This window comes from Anopheles gambiae, chromosome 3, assembly GCF_943734735.2.
Source record: "Anopheles gambiae chromosome 3, idAnoGambNW_F1_1, whole genome shotgun sequence".
Taxonomy (NCBI): Eukaryota; Metazoa; Arthropoda; class Insecta; order Diptera; family Culicidae; genus Anopheles; species Anopheles gambiae.
The window spans coordinates 20,643,239-20,664,993 of NC_064602.1; the positions used below are offsets into that span (position 1 = coordinate 20,643,239).

A 21,755-nucleotide genomic window follows, 5' to 3' on the forward strand; every position below is an offset into this window, starting at 1 on the left:
AAAAAAATGAAAAATTCATTTAATTAACAGCCTCTTATCAGCTAAACCTCCAGGTGAGGCTTAAATCACATCCATGCTCGTTTTAGCACTACCGCAATTATTTCATTAAATATAAGTTTAGGCAACGATTAAACAACTAAAACTGGAAACTTGCATTAATTTACGCCTAACAATTAGGCAAATGTACGTGAAATATTTCCTTTTCTTTGCATTCCTTCTTTACTTTACATTGAGTTTCAAGGTAACAGTAACAGCAATTAGAACGATTTAGCGTGTATACTGTAAAACTATAAAATGTAATACAGGTAGTCCCCAAAGATGATAATACACCTAAACACTTGTGCAATGGTGACCTTTGCACAACAGATTGCTCGAAAAGTTTAAGATATTAAAATATTAAAAGCGCACCATCAGCATTTTAATAGAATTTGGGATGATTTTCTCTTGATTAAAACATATTTTTCATCTATCTTTGCTTCATTTTGTGGTGTTTTTAATATTTAAAAGTTTCCGACATTTCTCCAAGATTTTGATGAATGTAGTTATCAGTTTTATTGTTAAAAATTATCAACTTCTTTCTAAAGCATGCGAGACGTTCACTCTTCCAGTAGGAATCTGATACAGATTGACAAGCCTCGTCTGTTTGCACAAGTTGTGCGAAGTCTTCGCAACGTGTAGTGAAGTTGTGTGAAGAGAGTAAATGTACACAGAGCTACCGATTCACAAGAATACGAACACTACGAAGATACGTAATGCAAGATGTCTTTTATTGAATACTTTTACAATACAATATCTACAGCACGTATCAACACTTGAAAATTGAACAATCGATTTGTAGCGAATATATTCAACGAAAAGCTTATGGTTTATTGTTAATGAACTCGGTGATCAGATTCGCCGCCAATCCTAACCAGTAGCGCCCCGTCTCGGTAGCTTGCAGTGCGGCAATTTTGACTGGATCGTACGGACTTGGCTTTTCACTTGCAGATGCACTCATCTCCATCGGTTCATTAGCGGTTGCACTTTCTTCGTCGGCCGGCTTTGGAGCAGCCTGACAGATGCTCAGCACTGCCACAAGCAGGAATAGTAAGGCGAGCACGAACTTCATTTTTGCGATTGTTGTAAAATGTCTTCCAATCTGCACGTCAGCTATCGAACAAACGGCCACATCATGCGTACGGATTGCTTATATAGCTTCTGTTTTGTGGCTGTGTTGTTTTTGATAAACATTGGACGTTTGCAGCTGTTTTGGGGAACGAGTTCCTCATCCGTATTCGTCAACTAGAAGGTCTAGCAAGTTTTTGCACTTCCTTAGTGTTTTTTTGTTTGTAAACTGCTGCAAAACAACTTCTGTAGGAATCTGAGAATGTTCTAAAAATAACGATTCGACCATCGCTGAGTGCCATTATGAAGAAGCAATAAAAACTTATATGTGTTAGATCCACAGACAGAGACATATGGCTTGCAAGAACCATATTTATATGTTCTGGACCAATGTTCTTTCCGGAAGTTTTTAATATCGTAGTGACAGACAGATAATACTGTCAGACGTTTGAATGGGACTGATAATCGCACACGTGATTTAACAACATGCAATAATAACAATTAACTCCTCGATTAAAATCCATGTTAATTATGCGAATAGTATTAAATAATGCATTATTTTTATTAACATATAGAAAGTATTGGTTCATAACAAAGAATGATTTGAAACGTGGCAACATTGATCGGTAACATGATTATTATTTTTTGTACAAGTAATCCATGTCTTTCGAACTTTGGGCAGTCTCGTGGTTCCTCTCGCTACAAAAAAAACCTGCTCTTCACCTGCAGTTATTGCGCCGGATATGAGGATAAATGAAGGATTCACGTACTTATGACTATGTCAGACAGTATATGTATTTATTCTATCTTTACCATAATCTTAAGCGATTATTTTTCTTACTGAACAGAGTGCGGGTGTAGTAAACTTCAACTACATGCTTTATTTGATAAGATAATAATGTTGAATAAGCTTTAACACATGACGTACAAAAAGTGTACAAAATTATGTATAAAAACATGTTTAATAAACATATAAAATCCGAAAAGTTGATATATTTTATCTTTCTAACTGGAAATGATAAATGTTTGCTTTATTTTTGTTATAACCGCTTAGCGCATAAAGTCTACAAAGCATGCCACTAATATGAGTAGCCCTGCAAAAGGTTTGCAGTTGTATTTTGATGGTCTCATAGACAAAATTGGAATGCTTTCTTGGAATAATATTTTTTTTTATCAATTTTTTCATGTTCTATTTGCTTTGTTAACACGCTTTGGGCGCTGGCATTTTGCATTAGCTTTCTGCGAAGAACACAGTACAAGATAAGAGAGCGATGAGCGCGTTTCATTGGCTTACGATCGTTTACTCTCTTTCCGATCCTCACATATGATGCCGCTACTACATCAAGCGCTCCCTCTTTCTTCCCGCTGCAATACGCTCTGCTGAGAGTTGCTGAGAGACCAATCACAGAGAAGGAGAGTGAACCAAGTTGTGATTCCAAAAAGAACCACACAGCGTTAAAATTATGAGAGAGAGTGTTAAAATTATGTTTCTATGACCACTCATTCAAAGCCCAAATAATATTTCCAAAACTAATTCAAATTTTGAATTTTCTTTCAATCACTCATCTTCAATCACAATAGGAAAACTTTAAAAGCATTGTCTTTTTGTTAGGAAAATTCACATTTTATTGTGACGCAGTCCCTGTTTCCACCTCATTTCTCCAATCGACCACAAACTGTTCGACTGATAGAGAGGAAGGGAAACCAGGGCGGATAGGAAAATATAGGAAAGGAATTGTATTCAGTCTTGAATGATTCACCAGCCAGCTTGCAAAGCGTTTTCCTCCTTGCGCACTGCTGCTGCTGCTGCAACGACCCTCGCAGACCGCTTACATCGCCTCCGAGCTGCTGTCGATCGCTTCTCCAACGTTGTCGGCGCTCTTGCCCTTGCCGTGGTGCTTCTTGTGGTGCTTCTTGTGGTGCTTGGCGCGGTACTCACCATGCTCCTCGGCACCATGGTAGGCGGGAGCGGCCGGGGCGTAGTGCGGAGCCGGCGCATGGTGGTAGGCCGGGGCAGGGGCCGGTGCATGGTGTCCATAGCCGGCGTGATGGGCCGGGGCAGCCTTGCACGGCACCGGGTGATGGTGGGGATCGCAGCTCACCAGCAGATTGTGGCCGCACTTGACCACCGGTGCGACGGCCGGGTAGGTGTGGACGACGGCCGGTCCCGGCACGACTCCTCCATGGTGGGCGTGTCCACCGCCGTACTTGGCGGGAGCCGCAATGGCCACCCCAATCACGGCCAGCAGAGTGATCGCAATGAAGCTGTTCATCCTGTTCGTCGGTGGTTGATACTGTGCGTGATGGGACACTACTGTACTGAAGAAGGGAAGGCTTGCCAGCTGACTGATGCTCTTACCACAGACTCAGCGGTCATTTTATATCACTCTGACATTGGGCAAACGCTAAGGGGAAGCGAAAAGCCAAGATAGCGGCCAAGGAAAGTGTAACAAACAAAACGTGGAGGATGTTTTTTTGTTCTCTCGCTCTTTGTGCAACGCCTCACTCCGAAAGTTGTCCCAAACAAGTGGCTTTCCGACGGGTTGGTTGCCCGAAATTCATGTTTATGCTTTCATTGCGGTGAAGAGGAAACAACCCCTTGGATGGTGGTGCACGGGTTTGTGGCAGAATGAAAATAAAACACACGCACCGTGGCGTTCGTGTTTGCTGAATAGACGGTAGAAGCGGCGGCAGCGAAAAGCAAAGCATTCCGCTTACGCATTTTGGCGACGCACTTCTCCAAGTCGAAGGTCTGGCAGAACATTCGGCTAGCAACTGATATGAGCACATCATGATCAAAAAGGTTTATTAATGGAAGATTTCAAGGGATCGGGCTACTTATCAACCATTATTGAAGGTTTAGCATAAAGCAAAAGTTTTCTCCTAATTCTTGTTACAATTCCCATGAGTGTTTCGTTACTTTACAGAACCCGGTGAAAATTGGCCTTTTATGTTTTGCTAAAAAAGACACAATTAACAGCTTTCCAAAAATTGTTTAAAAACCCCTAGGAGCAGTAAGTTCAGACTTATAATATTTTAATTTAATAATGTGAAATTAGTTTATCCACATTGTTTTTTTTCCTATTCCTTAGGATAGAGACTTTGAGCAGGTTGGTCTCTTTCGTCTCTTTTCACAATTGACATAATTCTAACATTTAGAGGTGATGAAGTTTAATGATTTAATTAAACTGTAGAGGAGAGCTTTATCAGCGCAATATACAAATAATTATATATTAAAAGTCAATATTTAGCAGATATAATTATTCAATCTTGTATTTTAACTTTTATATCAGCGTTTTACCTTGTGGTTCCTTAAATTTTTTATCATTTTCTATATCAGTAGACATATTCAAGAATTTTAAATTAAATTACTACAGAAACACATAGCTTCTCCACAAAAATAAATTGTCTATTCATCATGGAAAAAATGGCAATTAGAAAGTGAGTTGATGAATATAGGATGTTTAATGTTTGTTACAGAGGTTTCCACGATTGATTTCCATAATTTTTTGAACTCGTCTTACGATTTACAGGGTTTTTCCTATTGGAAGTGAACTTGGTATGGTGGAAATTGGACTCTATGGCACCCTTTTTGGACAGGCTCCTTGGAAATTTCTGTTGGATTTGTCCAACAAGGGTGCCCCTTTGCATTAAGTTCATTTCACATTAGAAAGAGTTCATTAAGTGTCCCACGACTCATGGAAAACCCTGTATTGGTATTGTCCCCTTTGGACATCAATATAATTGAACCAACAAATTCTGGGAAACGCCTTATAAATTCTGGAAAGACAAACAAAAAATTATGGGAAGCAACCAAAGATTTTCGGAAAAAACAAAAAAAAAACCTTAGGAAACCCTGTAAAAGCTTCATTACACGCGTTTTTTTAAGTCCCATGATTTTTAAATATAAATTTAGGCAACGGTCATGAATGGGGTTGCGTAGACTGATGGGAATTTAGCAATAAAATTCTTTTCAAGATATCCATAACAGTAACTGTAGCTATCAAAACATATTTTAAATATTAAACCCCTACTGAAAACTGCATTTGAGTGCTTGTATCGTTCGATTAAAGTGAATCAAAACGATGCAGCGTAAAGTAATTTTTAAAGGTCTGTAATATTCTTCCAAACCATGACTTTTAACTGTTTAGCACACATTTTCTACTACAAGTATCTGCTTTTTGTCAAAATGAAGAATTTTGTTTGTTTTGTGTTTTGGAAACAGTACGTAAAGACTAACGAGATGCCATTTGATATCAGCGCCAATTTCATTCACAAATGTCTTTCGATCGTGAATCGTTTTTTATGTGAATAAAAAACACATGATTTAATAAAGTAATGTATTTTGAGCAAATGCAACGCATGCATTATTTTTTCAAGAAAATATCTATTTCAATGCTGTTCCAAGTTCATTGGTGCCAAGAACATCCGTCGATCAGCTACATTAAATCAATATTAAATACAAGCCTCATTCTAAGGCTTTATTTAACGATTTTAAAATAAATATTAAGCAATTAAATAAAACCCAGCACAACAAAACCTGTATGGCAACATTCCATACCCTCAACAACCAACGCTAACGCCAGGCATTTGGGTCATGCACCGCACCAAACAACCTCAGCCAAACCTTTTGCTGACGTGAACAAATTCAAACTCCACACGCGTCGATCATACTTGCGCAACAATAACAAAAAAGAAAAGAAACGCACACGAATGAAACCACCATTGAGCTAAAGTTTTGTTTCCACCGAGCCACCTACCCAAAGGCGGAGATCTGGTGTGGACGGGTTTATTTTCTACCTCAAATGTACCAAACACCCCCTCGACATACGCTTCACCGGGCCGTGGAGCCCTCGGCAACGTCCGTTGAACTTTCCGCGTTCGAGCCCCAGAACTCATCGTTTTCTTCCTGCGGGACGGCTGGCGCGGGCGTCAGCGCAGGCCCCACCGGCGTCTTGGGAGATGTCGTCTCGCCCTCCACTCCTGCTGTTGCTGGTGCTGCTGTCCCATTGACACTCGGTTGGGTTGAGCTGACCGGTGGCATCCCGGCGGTCGGTGGATCGGACGGTTTGGCAAAGGCGGAGATGATCGGCACCTTGGGCGATTCGCTCAGCGGTTCCTGGACGGGTGCGGCAAACCCGGGAATGTCTTCCGGTGTGGCGGCTTTGTACGATGGGCCATACCCGTGGGCATCTTCGGACGGTTTGGCATGGTGAGTTGGGTATTCGAAGTGCTCTTTCTGCTGGTGCATTGGTGCTCCGTGGGATGCTGCCGGTGAGGGATAGTAGTGGGACGATGGTGGCGGTCCATACCCACCATACGGTGCTGGGTGAGGCATTCCATAATGATGAGCTGACGGGGCAGGCTGCTGGTACATTGGAGCCGGCGGGTAGTATGGAACACCGCCCGCAGCATGACCATCGTGAGGGGAACTCGCGGAGCACGGAACCCGCGTCACGGTGGGCGTACAACCGATCAGTAAATTCTGCGCACAGCTTGCCTTCGGTGCAACGGCTTTATACGTCAGCGAGGTTGTCTTGCCGTACGACGGTCCAGCTGGACCTTCCCCACCGTACTTGGCCGCTCGGCTTGTCTTCTTGCGCTCGTACAACTTCCCAACGGGCGCTCCCTTCATGGTGTAATCACTGCGGGAAGATTTGCCGTACGAATCGTACGACTTGCGGCTGCGTGCCTTGTGCACATCGTAGTGCGACTTTCGCCCGGCACCGTACCGCTCCCAGTCACTGTCCTCACCGTCCTGCCGGAAGTCATTGGCGTACCGGTAGACTGCTGGGGTGTAACGGCTGGTTCGCAGGGAACGCTGCTGCTTCACCGTGTAGTACTCCTCGCTCGGTTCCTCGTAGCTGCGGGAAGATCGCTGCTCCTCCACACTCGGGTACTCCAAGTCCGGGTCTCGACCGTACCACTCTTCACCGCACTGCCCTAACGCCCCCCGGGCCGCCACCACCGACAGTAGACACAGCAAACCGATCTTGATAGCCATAACGTACCGCACTCACTGTTCACTGGCCAATGTCTGAAGGTCTTTCTTATATGAAGAGGTGGACGGGAGACACACACACACACTTAAGGCACCAACCGGCATCCGGGCAGACTCCTTCGGGGAATCTCTCTCTAACAAGAACGCGATAACGGGATGTAACGGTCCACAGCGCGGGCAGATTGATCTCTTCCGGGTGTCTTTTGTTTTGTTTTATTTTATTTGCTGTTACAGACACACCAGGTCAGGCGGAAGCCAAAACCCACACACACAGCACGCTCGAGGACGGACGAGCGACAACTACCGGTTCACCGGTTCGATGGAAAATGAAATGGACGGACACGATGAGCAATCGTATCGGTGGATGGATCGTTGGAAGTGCTCTTTTGTTTTGTGCAACAAATAAGTGCTTCGGTCAGCGCCATTTAGCAACAAACAGGGCCGATTTCAGTTCCTCGTTTTATGCATTAATCGACAGTTGAGGAAGAAGGTAAAGAAAGAAGAAAAAACAACAAATGGCGGTGATCGAGGGTTGAAACATGCTTTCCTCCACCTCGGGACGTGATTGTATATTAGTTTCGGTGTATTAATGAGTTTGATGATGTTTTAATACAAATAAGGAAAAGAGAAAAATGATGTTGCCTAGCATGTACGGTATAATTTATTTTGATTGCAACTGGTGGTCCAGCCACGCTGACCCAATTTTGCGGCCTTTCCTAGCAACAAGGCGGACCGGCGGCAACAACAGACGGAAAAGAATATCGCATTACATGCCATTCGATGGAATAAAACACTCGTGAAATGAATTTAAAAAAAGGAAACGAGTAAAAAGAAAGCCTAACCTAAACATCAGCAGTTGCCGTATGTAACGTTATATCGCCCCCGCTACATTACAAAACTGCTGCGTGTACTGCGTGGTGCTTTGCGTTTTGCGCGCGCTGTGTGTTGTGTCTTGCGCATCGACGCACAATGCACCGCGGATTAAGTTACAGCATCAATGCCGCGCACTACCACAGCACGTCCGCGACAGAACGGCTTGCTGAGGTGTTCCTTTTTGGGGTGTTGTGTTGTGTTGCAAAAGGGAAAAAAGGGAACCCCCCGCACTTTTCTTCATCCAAGCAGCCGTCGCTGGTGCGCGTCCTGCCCCAAAACATATCGTCTGTCAAAATAGTGTGTGACCCGTCGTCGAGGTGCAATCAACAACAACGCTCCGTTTCCAAATGATTGTGTTTAAATTAAGTGTAATAAGTTAAGCAGAAAACACACGTTGTTCCAAATTGTGCTCCAATGTTTTGGAAATGGCTGGAGGACAACTTCAAGTACCGGCGAAAGTGGTAACGTATCGAAACGCTGTGCTTTCCCCGTGTCTCAAAGTGTGTTCCGTGCCTTGATGTGTCGATGCTGTTTGTTTGTGTGTATGTGTGTGTGTGTGTGGCGGAAATCTAAAACTAATGCGGAACCAACGCCTAAACTAGCCATTCAGGCAGCCGCAGGTGCACTTGCTGTGCGCACAGCAATCCGCACACAGCCCGCACTTGGTGCAGAGGGCGCGCGCATTCTGCTGGCAGGCGCCACACTGCGGCCACCGCAACATGTTCAGATGGTACGGATCCCAGGCGGCGTACGGGTTGTACACCATCGACGGGAGCGAGTAGTGGAACCGGGACCGTTCGAACTGCTGCGACCGCTGGCCTGACATCGGTGCGAGCGACCCATCACCATCGTACGCGACGATCGGCACCTTGTTGAGGACGTGCGTTTGGCCGTGCGTTGACGGTGTGGCCCGTTGCTTGCGGCCCAGCTTCTGCGTACCGGCACGCTGTTGGGAGGCAGCTGTAACGTAAAAGGGGGGTGTTGAGAAGCATTAGTAATGGATCAGAGGAGTGGTGGGAGCTAGACATCGGACCTATCTGATTCAGATTTCGTGTTCAGAATAAATTCTGGAGACGATTCCGATGCTGGAATCGAATCCGATTCCAGAGCCGATTTCGGAGTCGATTGAAAAGTCGATTCCGGAGCCGTTCCCGGAGCTGATTCCGATGCTGGAATCGACTCCGGAGCCGATTCCGGAGACAATTCTAGAGCCGATTCCGGAGCCGATTCCGGAGTCGATTCCAGAGCCAATTCCGGAGTTGGCTCCAGAGCCGATTCCTGATTTGACTCCGGAGCCGATTCCGGAGTTGACTCTGGAGCCAAATCCGGAGCCGATTCCGATGCTGAATTCGATTCTGACTCCGGAATCGATTCCGGAGCTGATTCTGGAGTCGATTCCGAAGTCGATTCCGGAGTCGATTACCGAGTCAATTCCAGAGCAAATTCCGAAGTTACCTATCAGCGATATCAGCGATCAGAATCGGTTCCGTAATCGGAATTGACCTGGGAATCTGCGAATCTGAGCCCCGGTAGTGGAATCAGTATTGACTCCAGAAATGGAATCAGCTCCGGAATGAGAATCAGTTCTTGAATTGAAATCAGAAGTTTCAGAAGCGAAATCAGTCCTGAAATCTCCATGAGGATGGATCGTTTACAAGTAAATTTTGATTATTTGCGGCTAATAATACATAGCATCATTGGACCCTAACGCCTATTCTTATGGAGATACCGAAATCGACTCCGTTTCGAAGCCGATTCTGATTTCGAAGCCAATTCCGATTCCGGAGCCGATTTCGATTCCGGAACCGATTCTGATTCCAGAACCGATTCCGATTACGGAACCATTTTAGGAACCGATTCCAACTCCGGAGTCGATTCCGATTCCGGATTCAATTCCGATTTCGGAACCAATTCCGGAGCCGATTCCGATTCCAGCATCGATTCCAGAAACTGATTCTGGTCCTACTATCCGGAATCGATTCCAGAAAACTTCGGATCATGCCGGAATCAGTCTCGACAAAAACTTAATGTTTCCCATCACTAGACCAGAGCACATTTCCCACTCACCATAGTCTGCGTAGCGATCGTAGCTCATGTCCTCCTCGCGCTGGTAGTCTCCGGACGGTTTCCTTCTCCCGGCCGCCACCCGACGGCCCTGGGCTTCGATGTCCTCGAGCGTGCGCGACCGCAGCTGTCCCTCGCCCCAGTCATAGTTGGAGCGGCGGGCCGCCAGCGTGTCCTGGTTGCGCAGCGCAAAGAACTCGTCCAACATCCGCTGGCTCGTGTGCTCGCCGTAGTCGAAAAAGGGTGCCGAGTTGGCGTACGCCGATTTGGCCTGCTTCAGTGGCATCTGCTCCATTTCCCTTTCGAAACTCTCTACATCCGTTTGAGCATCAAATGGATTGCCGCCACCGCCATACCGTCCACCGTTCGGTCCCTTCTGTTGCTTCGTAGCCGCATCGTCGATAAAGAACCGTTCGGAGAGCAGTTCCTCCGGCTGTTCCGGCTGCTCGACGGAGGAGATCACCTTGTCCAGCTTTTCCTGCACGTTGCGCACCGGTGGAAAGACCTTCCGCTCGATCCGATCGGTCGGTTTGCCGTCCATCTGCTCCTTGGGCGTCGCGTAGTTCTCCACCTTCAGTGAGCGGATCGGTGTGCCGATCGACGCTGGTGACGATTCGTTCGCCAGCTGCTGCTCGTCCGAATCGACCGAGTAAACCTGCACCACCACGTGGCTATTTTCGGCCTGCAGCGGATCCTCCTCTTCCCTGTGCGAGTGCGCCCTGCTCCGGTAGCGATCGTAACGTCTCATCCGATCGGACGAGCTCTGCGGTGGAAAGGATGCGGCTGATATGAGCTCCCAAATGTCGCCCTGTTCGTTCGGTTCATGGTTTGCCAGCTGCTGATCCCCGGGTTGGTGCTGCCCACCGTCCGCCGTACTGCTTGCGCTTATGAAAGCGATCGATGCCAGCAGAAGCGTGCTGGCCAAAACGACGGACACTATCGTGCACATTATGCTCATCACCCTTTTGCTCGCCCGTCCGAAAGTTCACTGGATCAAGCTGGCGCTCGATCGTGCGCTAATTAAACCAGGCACCTGTTGGCGCCACCCGGTTTTATATAGCTTTCCCGTACGCTCCTCCAGAGTGAGCTGGACCCACCGTGGGCTCATGGCCGTGACCGTGACTTTGCCAGCAGCTCTGTAAACAAAGCGCACCGGCAGTGGGGATAGCTAGCCAGATTCTTTGAAACCCCAAGCAAGACCTCCCTCCTCACGGTCACCAGAACGGTTTGTTTTGCATTTCTGTTTACGGGCGACCTCTAAGCTCGCTGCAAGCCCACCGCATAACGTGATACATAGCGGGCGACCCCAGTTTGCGCGTCTAAAAATGCGGCCTAAAAGTAAAGAGAGTTGCAGTTGTTGTTAAATAATCCAATCTGTTTTAGGCACATAAACACACACCCCGTTTGCTTATCTAATGTACCCGCTTTTCACTGTGTTTGTCGTTCAAGCGCGATCGTGTTTGGCCGGAGGCGCCGTAACTCGGTGCTGGAAGTGAGCGGAAGTCAGAAGATCACCCAGCAGCAGTACCGTGCCCTGCTGGCCTGCATCGATTATCTGGAGCAACGTGAGGCGGCTCGTACCGACAGGCTGTGTAAAAAAAAAAAAACATTCCACTGCATGACGCTTCTTCCCCCTTTTTCCAGACATTGGCGTTTACGGGCTGTTTGTGACCGGCGGTAGCGTAACGCACGTGAAAAGAATATTCGACAAGCTGAAAGCTGGCTGTCCACTGTTGCTGGATTACCTGCGCTCGGCCCATGCCCCGCGGGAATGTGCGATGGCTTTCCATCAGTTCCTTTCGCTGTATCAGGTGCAAGTGCTTCCTCAGCGTTGTGTCGATGTCGTGCTGGGTAGGTTGAGTGGAAGCCATCTTACCGGCCACAAAGCCCCACCCGATTTACCCAGCTGTAACCACCTTTCCAGGGGATGTGGCCGGCGTACCGAAGCGGCTGATCGCACTCGACGTGCTGAACCTGCTGCACGAAGAGTACGACGATACGCGCCTTCACTTTGCCAAGCGCTATCTGCAGCTGATGCGCCGCTACACCCTGTACGGCTATCTGCGGCCGACGGAAGTGCACGCCGTCATCACACCGTACCTGGTGGTGCCGAAAATATTCCGCGGCCCCGATCTGCGCACCAACATGCAGGCGAAATCGATGACGCTGTTGGAGCTGCTTCTGCTAGCACAGCTGCTGGACGATCCGTCGGCACTGTCGGAACAGCTACAGCAGGCTTGTGCCGCGTATTGGCAATCGAACTGAAGGTACAACGTTTCGAGGGGACTGGAATGATAAAAACAACCCGCCATATGGTGGCCGTTTTTGCTAGTATGTTCGTTACTTGCGTCGATCATTACCACATACATGTAAACAGAAGAAGCCGATGCGAAGTGTCTTGCAGCGGGTAAGGGTGGCCTTGCCGTTATCAGATTTCGTTTGAAGTGCGTATCTATTGGACAGATTTAATTAGCTATCAACCGGTACAAATCTTTCGATAGCAGAAACTTTTTTGAGGCCACAATGTCCCTGCTGATAGCGTTAGATTAGATAGCACCACTGATTGCGCGCTATAAAATGGGTTCACTTTTAGTCATCGCGATAAGCAAGGTTTCCTTTTCTTTCTATTCTTGTAGTGTCCCACCAGAAAGATGTTTATCTAGCTCCGGTTGGAATGTGAATCACCGTGAAGATTTAAATTAATCACAAAACAGTGATGAGTAAGGTCTCCTGTCTCAGTCTCTGCAGTACAGCAAACTGCACACTCACTCGGCAAATTCTCAATCTGAGCATAACAGACGTTATTTGTTTGTGCGCTGGAGACTTTTTTTGTTACTTCCCTCTTGTTTGAACAAACGTGTTGTTTCTCGTCGGAAGCAGCGTTCTCGTTTGCCTCACCAACACCAACGCCGGTGAAGAGTTCTACCGGTGGTGACCGATAAGAATCCGGCCCGCCGCAAATGCACCGCACAACCCTTGTGTCTTCCCTGTTCGTGTCTTTATCGGTTATGAAACCTGGCGAAGCGTGTGGTGGTTGGATTGGGTGCATGCATGTTGGTTGCTAGAAATATTTGCTACGCATGGATAGCAAAACGGTGTGTGACTAAAGCACATGGGGAGCAGCAAAACAAAACAACAAAAACGAAAACCCCAGCCCAAATGCTTCAGTCACAATCACAGTCTGTTCACAGGGGAGTAGTTGTTCCTGCCTATCGTTTCACCCGGCTGGAAAGTCGCAGTTTTAGTCATCCTTTTTTCGTCCGCGACAGACGGAGCAGCCGAAAGGGTTTGGGGAAGGAGGGGGGAGGGGGGAGGCTTTCGCGCACATGCTTGAGGGGTGTATACGTGTGCCACCTATCGTATGGTGGCAGTATTGTGGCTGTATATTTGAAGTTCCCGCTACTATCGCCGATCGCTCAGTTGCACCTGAACCGTCCTCGGCCCCGAGCGGAGTTTCCTTAACGGGCGGTCCCGGATCAAATCAAGCCGCGAAACGAAACGAGCGACCCCACCATGTGTTTGTGCTGTGGAAACCGCGAAGGTTACGATATCGACGATGCCAACTTTGGCAAATCGTACAACGAAAGCTTCAGCACGAGTCAGGTGAGGTTTTGGAGTGTGTTTTAAAAAAGTGTTTTACATCGAATGAAACGGCTTTGTTGTGCATTACGTCTTGTGTGTAACAGTTTAACTCATAGCTAACGCAAGTTACTCACATTGCACACAACAGTGACTGCACTTCATTGCCACTACTGCAACAGCCACTAAACGTGTAGTATCGTCTTATCATTTCCCCATTTCAGACGGCTGAAGTGGGCCCACCGATTGTGATCGTTAATCAACCGACCAATGGGGCCGTTTCCGAAGGCTCCACAGTACCGCCGGACGCACGATAAGGCTGGGAGCGGACACCGTAGTCGATAAAATTCCTTTCCGTGCTATCTGTTTGTTAGCTATCAACTTGTATCAGTATCAATTGAATTACACAAAGGCCCACTGCAACTGAATGCAGTTTTCTCATTGAGGAAGTGGGTTACGGTCGAATGCGGGAATGCGGTTTGCACAGTGGAACGTTTCAACCCAGTCAACACGTGTTGGCGCTTATCAATTGTTTTAATTCGATGAAATGCTGATTCGGAGTGTGTATGGTTTTCCATTGTTATTGTTTTTTTTTCTCTATCGGCAGTAAATAGTAGTTAATAGTGGTAGGGTTAAGTATTTACACGTAATAAAATCGAATATACAGATGTAACCTGAACAGTGCGAGTAATTGCGTTTCCTGCAGCAATACAAACTAGAACAATTTAATTTCTTTAAAGCTATTTTTAAATCATCGTTTATCTATCAAAATGAAAGTAATATTGAGAAACTGCTCCCTTGACTCGTTTTATTCCGAATTATTTGTTTAAATAAGTCGATTTATTTCAACGCAATATTCCATTTCATTACTTCAGCTTTTTTAAGTTGACGAATATATTCTTTACGATTCTATTCGTACTAAATACCTTTAAAACTATACTTTAACCAACAATCTTATCGTAAAGTACTCTTTTCCTCTCCGCGAGTACATAATGACTGATAAATTCGTTTGAGAAGTATTTCACATCACTATTGCCGCTAGGCACTAAGCAGTTCTTAGACGTTCTAATCACTTGATACGATTTGCTCCTTTGCATCTGGGTATTTGTTTCCAGTTATAAAATCCTATTTCGAATTTTACACCCATGAGAGAAAATTCGTTAAATTCTATATCGTCGTACACGACGTTTAAACTCAATAAAAAATTAATCCACATAAAAGTAACACAGCTTAAGATGCGAAAAAGCAATGTCAATTGTTTGCTGGAAGCAGTTAAAAGAAAGGCATATTTCTCACACAAAAAATACCGATCACGCCAACTGTTTTAACTGGTTAAACTGGGCGTTTCCGTACGGACACACTTAATGGCCCGGTTCATCACATCGCACAGCTCGTCGTCTTCGCGAGCCGTCGCACCGTCCTCCTCCTCCAGCATGCGCCGCTTTCGTTTGCGGGTAATCTCTTCCAGCAGCCGTGGATGGTCCTTTAACCGTTCCTTCAGTTCACTTTCGTCCATGTAATCCCACAGATCCCAATCCTCCATCAGGGAGAGTGGCTTTGCGTCCGGATTGCACACTTTGCTCAGGCATCCCTCGCCGGTCGTTTCCTCCTCTTCGTCCGACGATTGCGGTGCAGAGCGGTACGCATTCATAAACAGCTCCTGGTACGGGTCTTCCTCGCCCTCATCGTCATCTTCCGGCTCGTCATCGGAATTGTACGACGGGCGGTATCCATAGCGGTAGCTTCGGTAGCCTGTGTCGTAGGGAGATTCTTCCGATGTTACGCTTTGGGCATCTTGTTCGGACGAAGCAAGGTCTCGCTGGGCTTGTTCATCTACTGGGGTGTTCAGAATGGTAGCGCTAAAACCAAAACCAATCAATTCAGCTCATATACGCACGACAATCTCCGTCAGCAAATCATACCTTTCCGCCATTGCTTTATCACATTGCTCATTCGATAGATCGCGGGAAGGAAATTGTTTCACAAGAAACACTGGCACTGATTATAAATCGTTTGAATCATTTGCTAGCTTTCTAAATGAATCACACCAACTTTTTCCCCGACGGAAAGAGCAAAAGACCGACAAAATGTAAATTTTCGTATTTGTTTTTTTTTGTCTTCTGTTTTGGTTATTAGCGGGACCAACAAATGTCAAATTGCAGAAATAATCGATCAAACGATGTTCGATGAAGAGGGTGTGCAAGAAAATTTTACCAAGAAAGTTTTAGTCAAGATACACCGTTGTAATTTTAAATGAGCCGTTAAAGTTAAAATAAAAAATAAAAAAAATAAAATGTAAAATTGTTGTTTGAGTTGCACAAAATGTTGAAAACTGATTTTTCAAAGCGGATTGTATGTATTTGACGGCTATTTAAAAAAAAATGTTTTGTATTTATTATATTATAACGTAATATTTTTGACATATGTTCGGCCATATAATGTTGATAATGTTGATCTGCAAAGAATTTCATCCTAGTGAATTGGTTATTGCTATTTCACTGTTTAAAGAGGGTTTAGACCTATTTGTGCCCTTATTCGCCTCTTTGGTAGTGAATTACTTTATCCCTAACATACTCTGCTAAATTTTACAGAAATAATTAAAGCCTGAAGTAACCTATGCGTTGATGAAAATTTTATCACATAAAATGAGAGAATAAATTGTACAATTTTACCTTTTCATATATTTTTCAATTCTATTATAGCCTCCTTCACATGTAATAAAAATAATCATGTTTCAAAACATGTTCAAAAAGCCTAGTTTTTTTATGTGGCAAAAAGTGTTTAAATTTTCGTTTTTTTAAACATTTTTGTGAAATCCTGAATTGTAAATATTAAAACGATTGATTGTTTTTAAATTATGTCAATTTTGCAAAGCTACTTGCAAAACTGTATCATGAATGGAATAAAGTCATCATGATCCATTACTGACCTTCAGTGCTGCTCTCCTAAATTTCAATGCTTCCACGAAACGATATGTGGACTGTTTGCTGAGCAAACATTTGCTAAGATTTCGACCGAAGCGATCAAAGAATTGTGGTGGGGCGGGTAATGATGCTCTCTACGTCTGCCAATAATGAATGATCACACAAATCTCTTCAGATCATCTCATCTTGCCTATAAAACAGACCACCTCAACCGGACGCACGTTCAGTTCCTCTCCATTGAATTGTCGCTGTCGTAGGGCATTGTGCTCATAAAGTTGTTGCAGTAAAGATGATGATCCCATACTTAACGATCGCAACGTGCTGCTCGGTGGTGATATCTAATTTCGCGGAAAGTGCTTATCTTCCGGTACAACTGCCCACGGAACTACAGCTTCCACAGCAGCTACATTACTACAATCACCCCGTAGTGTATCAGCTGAGTTCGTATTTATACAAACTCGATCCAAGGGCGCCACTGCCAAGCGGTATGATTGCAGTCGAGGATTTGTCGGTGGAGCGTGAAGAATCCGAATCGGACAACGAAACCAAACATCCCGCAGTTGATCCGAACCGGTTTGCAGTGATCGATGCTCCGGCTGCATGCCGGCCAGGGGAAGCTACCGACGGTAGAGGAAAGTGCAAAAAGATAGCTAATATTTTCTAATCTACCCTACCCGGCAAATAAATAGTACAATGGATTTGTTGCATTCGTGTATTGATATATTTTCATGAAATATCACTTTACACTATTACAGAGTGAAACTGGGCGGCGTCTCTTTGAAATGTCCGAAACGATAAATATCAGCTCAAGATATATTAAGCTTCAAAAAACCATACTCAAACTATGGTCTCTATCACACTAACCCATAATAGGTCTACATTTTCCTTGATGGTCCAGCATCTGTCCGTCGGGGCATAGTTTCGGTGGATCAATCACGTTCGCTTTCTGAAATGAGCACATTTTCCAGTACATCGTTTGAATTTTTATCGAACTTTTAAACTCTTAAACACGTCATAATCTCTTACCTGTACATCAAGTAAATTGCTCACCTCTTTCGCAATAGCCGTGGCTCGAACGAGAGGAACTGCTGCGGGTGGCTGTTCTGGTTCATCCTCACATCCCACGGGATATGCGTAGGTTACGCTCGCCACCAAAACCACACCAAACAACAACACAATCAATTTCATGGCGATCACTTGCTTTTCGATAAACACCCGTTTTAAAACTATGCAGAAATCCCTCTTTGTTTTTCGAGAAACAACCGCCAAGACAACAGCTTCTTTCGGTGGGTAGTTTGCAATTAAAGTACGTCGTTTCCTACGCCCCAATGGCCCTCCAGATAAGAGTGGGCGACACGACAATGATCGCCGTGTTTTCAATTGTCCGACAGGCGGCTTATCTTATCATCACGACACAAGTCCAGCAGTGTGTATCGCTTGTTTTATTTTACTTTTATTTTAGGAAATGAATAGCTCAAATCGGAACCATTTCAACCGCTTTGTGACGCGCTCTAGTAGTTTTAATTTTAACAATTAAGCCGTTTGAGGATCAAATTGGACCATAGAAGAAACAAACCTGCCGTTTTCCTAATTGGCTGATGTTTGCCAATCGAGCCAATCCTTTATCGGTGATCTCGCGGGTATCACCGGTCTGCATTTTCCGTGACGATCGAGCTTTTGTCCTGGTGGACATAGCGATGGTGGAAGAAAAAGATCATATTCATGAACTGATGGAATGGAATCTCCCCAGGGCATCATCAGTCTGCATTGTCCATTTAGATCGGGCATATGTCCCGGAGGGCATACCCTTGGTGGAAATATGTCCTTTCTCTGAAATGATTTTGTTTTTCGTAAATACTTCATTCTCTGTTTGTATATGCGTAAAATACTCGAAATGGAACGATTTATTTACCAATTTACCTAGCTTTATCAAAAATACTGGATTTTCCGGATTGGGTAGCTTTGAGGAACTGTCAGACATGATCGGTTGGCTGTAGGACCCGTTAGCCCACAAAACCACACTAAAAAGCAAGAGAACCAATTTCATTTCGCGCACTTCACTGGAATTCCCGTTACGCGTTTAAATCACACTGTTCGAGGAGCAGCAGCTTCTTCAGCAATCAATAATTCCAACTCGAAGTAATGTATTTTATTTACAAAACATGTTAACCTCATTTCATTTAAAAACGATGTTGAAATTCTATTCGCTGTAATCGCTTAGGGTGTAATGAATGCAGTACCTGAGACGAATGAGATTTGTATGTTACTCAGAAGAGAAGCAATAAACAATCAAGATCAAATGATATGAGGCGTTATATGAAGGTTTCTTTGTTTTATTGTACAATTTATTGAAGCCTTCCTAAGCCTAAGGAAACCTTCAAAGGTGATATCTGAGTGAGACTTATTCTATGTATTATTATAAGAACAATCAGGCAAACAAATGTTTTATTCTCGCTGACTACTCTCATACCTTCCATTCATTTACGAGGCTTACGCTATGCTCACAACAAGGAGAGAAAAAATGCACAAATTCACCACTAAATATCAGATTGATTGATCCGGAGGATTATCGATGATCTTGAGCGGTATACTTTCAATTATTATAAAGCGGCATACTTCAATGATCATTAACGCTTGGTGAATACTGTGAGGAGTGAATGAGGTATCAGAAATGCAAAAATAAACTCTGTAACCGTAAGCAGCGCTTAATATAGTCAAATAGATTCTATGACTTTGGCTTAGTTTCCGTAACGTATACTTTGTACAGGTGAGCGAGTTGAATGAGGCCACTTTATAGAATAGTAGTATCATATAATCCCAATATCTCATAGTGGCCACCGTGAGGTAACAATTAAACAACGAGCTGTCAGAAAGTAGAACCCAAAGAGAAGATATTTGTATATTTATTAATAAATCGACGGACCTCATAAGCCCACTCGATGTATACACGCTCCATAGATTTACATATTACAATAATTGATTTACATAGTCTCACACTTACGCACAAAACTTACAAAGAAGCTAACCATTCAAACGCGATGCACGAAGAAAATTAACACGTGACAACAGATCGGCATATGAAACGATTAGCCTCGTATTTCGCTCGCAGGAGGTAGTTTTGTGAAAGTGAGTCAATATTTATTCTTCAAATATGAATTTATCTCCCTGGGCGCATAATCTTTCTGCATATTTCCCTATGATCGAGCATATGCCCTGCTGGGCATACCTTTGGTACACGAATTCGCTGAAACAAGTCGTTCATTGCCCATATAGTTATTGTCTGTTTTGTTCTTGTGTTAAGTGATCCGATTGGAAACGATTGTTTTACCATTTGACTGTAGGATACGCCAGCCAAGAAAAACATGCTGAAAAGCAACAGAACCAATTTCATTGTGATCACTTCACTGAAAATACCTCTATACGCGCTCAAATCGTACTGAATCGTACTTCAGGTTCGTACGAGTTGGTAGTTACTGCTTAGCCTTATGATTTATTCCAACTGGCGTGACTGGATTTTTATTTTTTAAAAATGTTTGAGTTTCATGCGCTGTAGTTATTCTGGGGTGTAACAAATGCGGTACATGAGACGATTGACTTGTTACGTGCCGATTTGTGTTACTAGCGAAGGAAGCAATCAAAAATCATGTTCAAATAATTTCAAGCTATAGGATTGCTTGCGCCATTGCACGATACTTTTAAATCAACGATGTATATGATATTTGATCCTAATCGGAGAATTGGATAAGTTAAACTAGCATAAGAAAGAACGCACTTTTTCCCTTTCTTTTATATATAAAAACCCACATAATAAACCGCACCGCTTAGTAAATACTGCGAAAAAGTTAATGAGAAATCTGAAGTTAAAAGGATTTCAGTTGGTGCAAAGCGGAAGTTGTAGAGACGACCTAGTTGAATAAAGCTACTTCGTTGGATAGTTGAACGATATATTTGACTTATAGTGAAACTAAGTTGCTATTTATTCTTCAAAACTGGATGCTTCTCACTGAACGCTAAACTCCTCTGCATTTTGCTCTATGATCAATCTTTTGTCCTATAGGGTCTTTGTTAATCGAACTACGCCATTATCCTGGAAATAGTAATTAGGAATTGGTTCATTATTGTTCATATATGATTTTAAAGATCCATAAGGAAGATTTTTCCTACCAATTGACCAATCTTTAGCGAAGTTGTGCGTGTCGATCACGCGTTACTGCAGTCACTCACCGCTGACAGTCCCAGCGTCAGCGTGCCAATGTGTTAGTTAGAGCGGTTCGGCAGGACAGGGCAATGATCGCTCGCCAGGCCAACGAACGGGAACGATGGTGTCGTTTCGTGTAATAGGCTTACAAAACTATCCTCGGTGTAAGCAGTTTCTAAATATGTGTGAAGTTTGTAGATATATATAGCTAGATAACCAATAAGGGAATATCACATTCCCCCCACGATACAATAGTCGATAACACTAGATCTTGAGTATTAGATGGTTGATTATTGTCCATCGGTTGACTTTTGGCGCACGCGGCCCAACAAAACCGTGCAAAAAAGTAACATAACATAATTCCATTGCACTCATTGCAGTGTAAAATCCCGTTACGAGCTTAAATTGCACTGAAAGAGCTACGAGATGGAAGCAGCTTCATGGGTTTATACCAACTCAAAGCAGTGTCACTGTTTCAAATGCCAGCTAAAAGGGCTCATTGGGTAATAGGCACCAGTTAATGAAAATTGATTAATTCAATTCATTCTAGTTTGCAGTGCACTCACTGGTGTCTTTTGCCCCCGATCTTCTGAGTGCATTATGTGTCCCTGTTCATAGTTGAAAACATTAAAAAAACACGTGTAAAGCTGCATTTTTACCAATCAAACGTATGGGCAATTTAAAGCTCAGAATCTAATTAGAAGAACTATGTATTCCACGGAAAAAACAACGATTTTCAGACTTTTATTTCTTACCGTAGTTGCTTACCAGTGGTTTGGCTTAAAATGTGTAATCGATAGAAATTTCTTAAATTCTTTTTAAAACAGTAACATATATTTGCAGCACAGAACACTGTTTAATGAATAGCCTACACACCAAGCTGAGATAGATAAACCTACTCCAATATAAGCATTCTCAAGAGCAACGTCATTCCCACGATTGACCATGATACCGGAAATCGGAATTGGAATTTACGCCCGACACTTGCAGTGCGATAAATTGCACCGCTGGA

At 44.2% G+C, this 21,755-nt stretch overlaps 5 protein-coding genes and 1 long non-coding RNA gene across 8 annotated transcripts; 1 reads left to right on the top strand and 5 right to left on the bottom strand.

The window, feature by feature from the left end:
- Window positions 1–2,701: 2,701 nt before the first annotated feature.
- On the bottom strand, window positions 2,702–4,733 carry LOC3291848 (vitelline membrane protein 15a-1). Its single transcript, XM_061662420.1, has one exon. The coding sequence runs from the start codon at window positions 3,375–3,377 to the stop codon at window positions 2,934–2,936; it is 444 nt and encodes a 147-aa protein (XP_061518404.1). The 5' UTR covers window positions 3,378–4,733; the 3' UTR covers window positions 2,702–2,933.
- Window positions 4,734–5,938: 1,205 nt separating this feature from the next.
- On the bottom strand, window positions 5,939–7,108 carry LOC133394106 (uncharacterized). The gene has a single exon (XM_061663034.1). It carries the CDS (start codon window positions 7,106–7,108, stop codon window positions 5,939–5,941), a length of 1,170 nt encoding a protein of 389 aa, XP_061519018.1.
- Window positions 7,109–8,300: 1,192 nt separating this feature from the next.
- LOC133394054 (uncharacterized) lies at window positions 8,301–12,550 on the top strand. The gene is made up of 4 exons (XM_061662423.1): window positions 8,301–8,439; window positions 11,492–11,607; window positions 11,687–11,893; window positions 11,967–12,550. The coding sequence occupies exons 1-4, from the start codon at window positions 8,393–8,395 to the stop codon at window positions 12,305–12,307; spliced, it is 711 nt and encodes a 236-aa protein (XP_061518407.1). The 5' UTR covers window positions 8,301–8,392; the 3' UTR covers window positions 12,308–12,550.
- LOC133394053 (uncharacterized) lies at window positions 8,562–11,914 on the bottom strand. Its single transcript, XM_061662421.1, has 4 exons — window positions 11,788–11,914; window positions 11,442–11,630; window positions 10,046–11,374; window positions 8,562–8,938 (listed from the first exon to the last, which is right to left on the bottom strand). Exons 3-4 carry the CDS (start codon window positions 10,998–11,000, stop codon window positions 8,577–8,579), a joined length of 1,317 nt encoding a protein of 438 aa, XP_061518405.1. The 5' UTR covers window positions 11,001–11,374; window positions 11,442–11,630; window positions 11,788–11,914; the 3' UTR covers window positions 8,562–8,576.
- Window positions 12,551–14,442: 1,892 nt separating the features above from the next.
- On the bottom strand, window positions 14,443–15,782 carry LOC3291850 (uncharacterized). Of its 3 annotated transcripts, none has more exons than XM_552809.2 (2): window positions 15,544–15,782; window positions 14,443–15,480 (listed from the first exon to the last, which is right to left on the bottom strand). In XM_552809.2, the coding sequence occupies exons 1-2, from the start codon at window positions 15,552–15,554 to the stop codon at window positions 14,946–14,948; spliced, it is 546 nt and encodes a 181-aa protein (XP_552809.2). In that variant the 5' UTR covers window positions 15,555–15,782; the 3' UTR covers window positions 14,443–14,945. The 3 variants fall into 3 exon arrangements, with proteins under 3 accessions (XP_552809.2, XP_061518409.1, XP_061518408.1); XM_061662425.1 differs by having other exon boundaries at window positions 14,443–15,454; window positions 15,544–15,773; XM_061662424.1 differs by having other exon boundaries at window positions 14,443–15,457; window positions 15,544–15,773.
- Window positions 15,783–18,120: 2,338 nt separating this feature from the next.
- Window positions 18,121–21,423, bottom strand: LOC133393681 (uncharacterized). The gene is made up of 3 exons (XR_009766323.1): window positions 19,874–21,423; window positions 18,458–19,789; window positions 18,121–18,375 (listed from the first exon to the last, which is right to left on the bottom strand). It is a non-coding gene; the product is annotated as an uncharacterized LOC133393681 (long non-coding RNA).
- Between the last annotated feature and the right edge of the window lie 332 nt (window positions 21,424–21,755).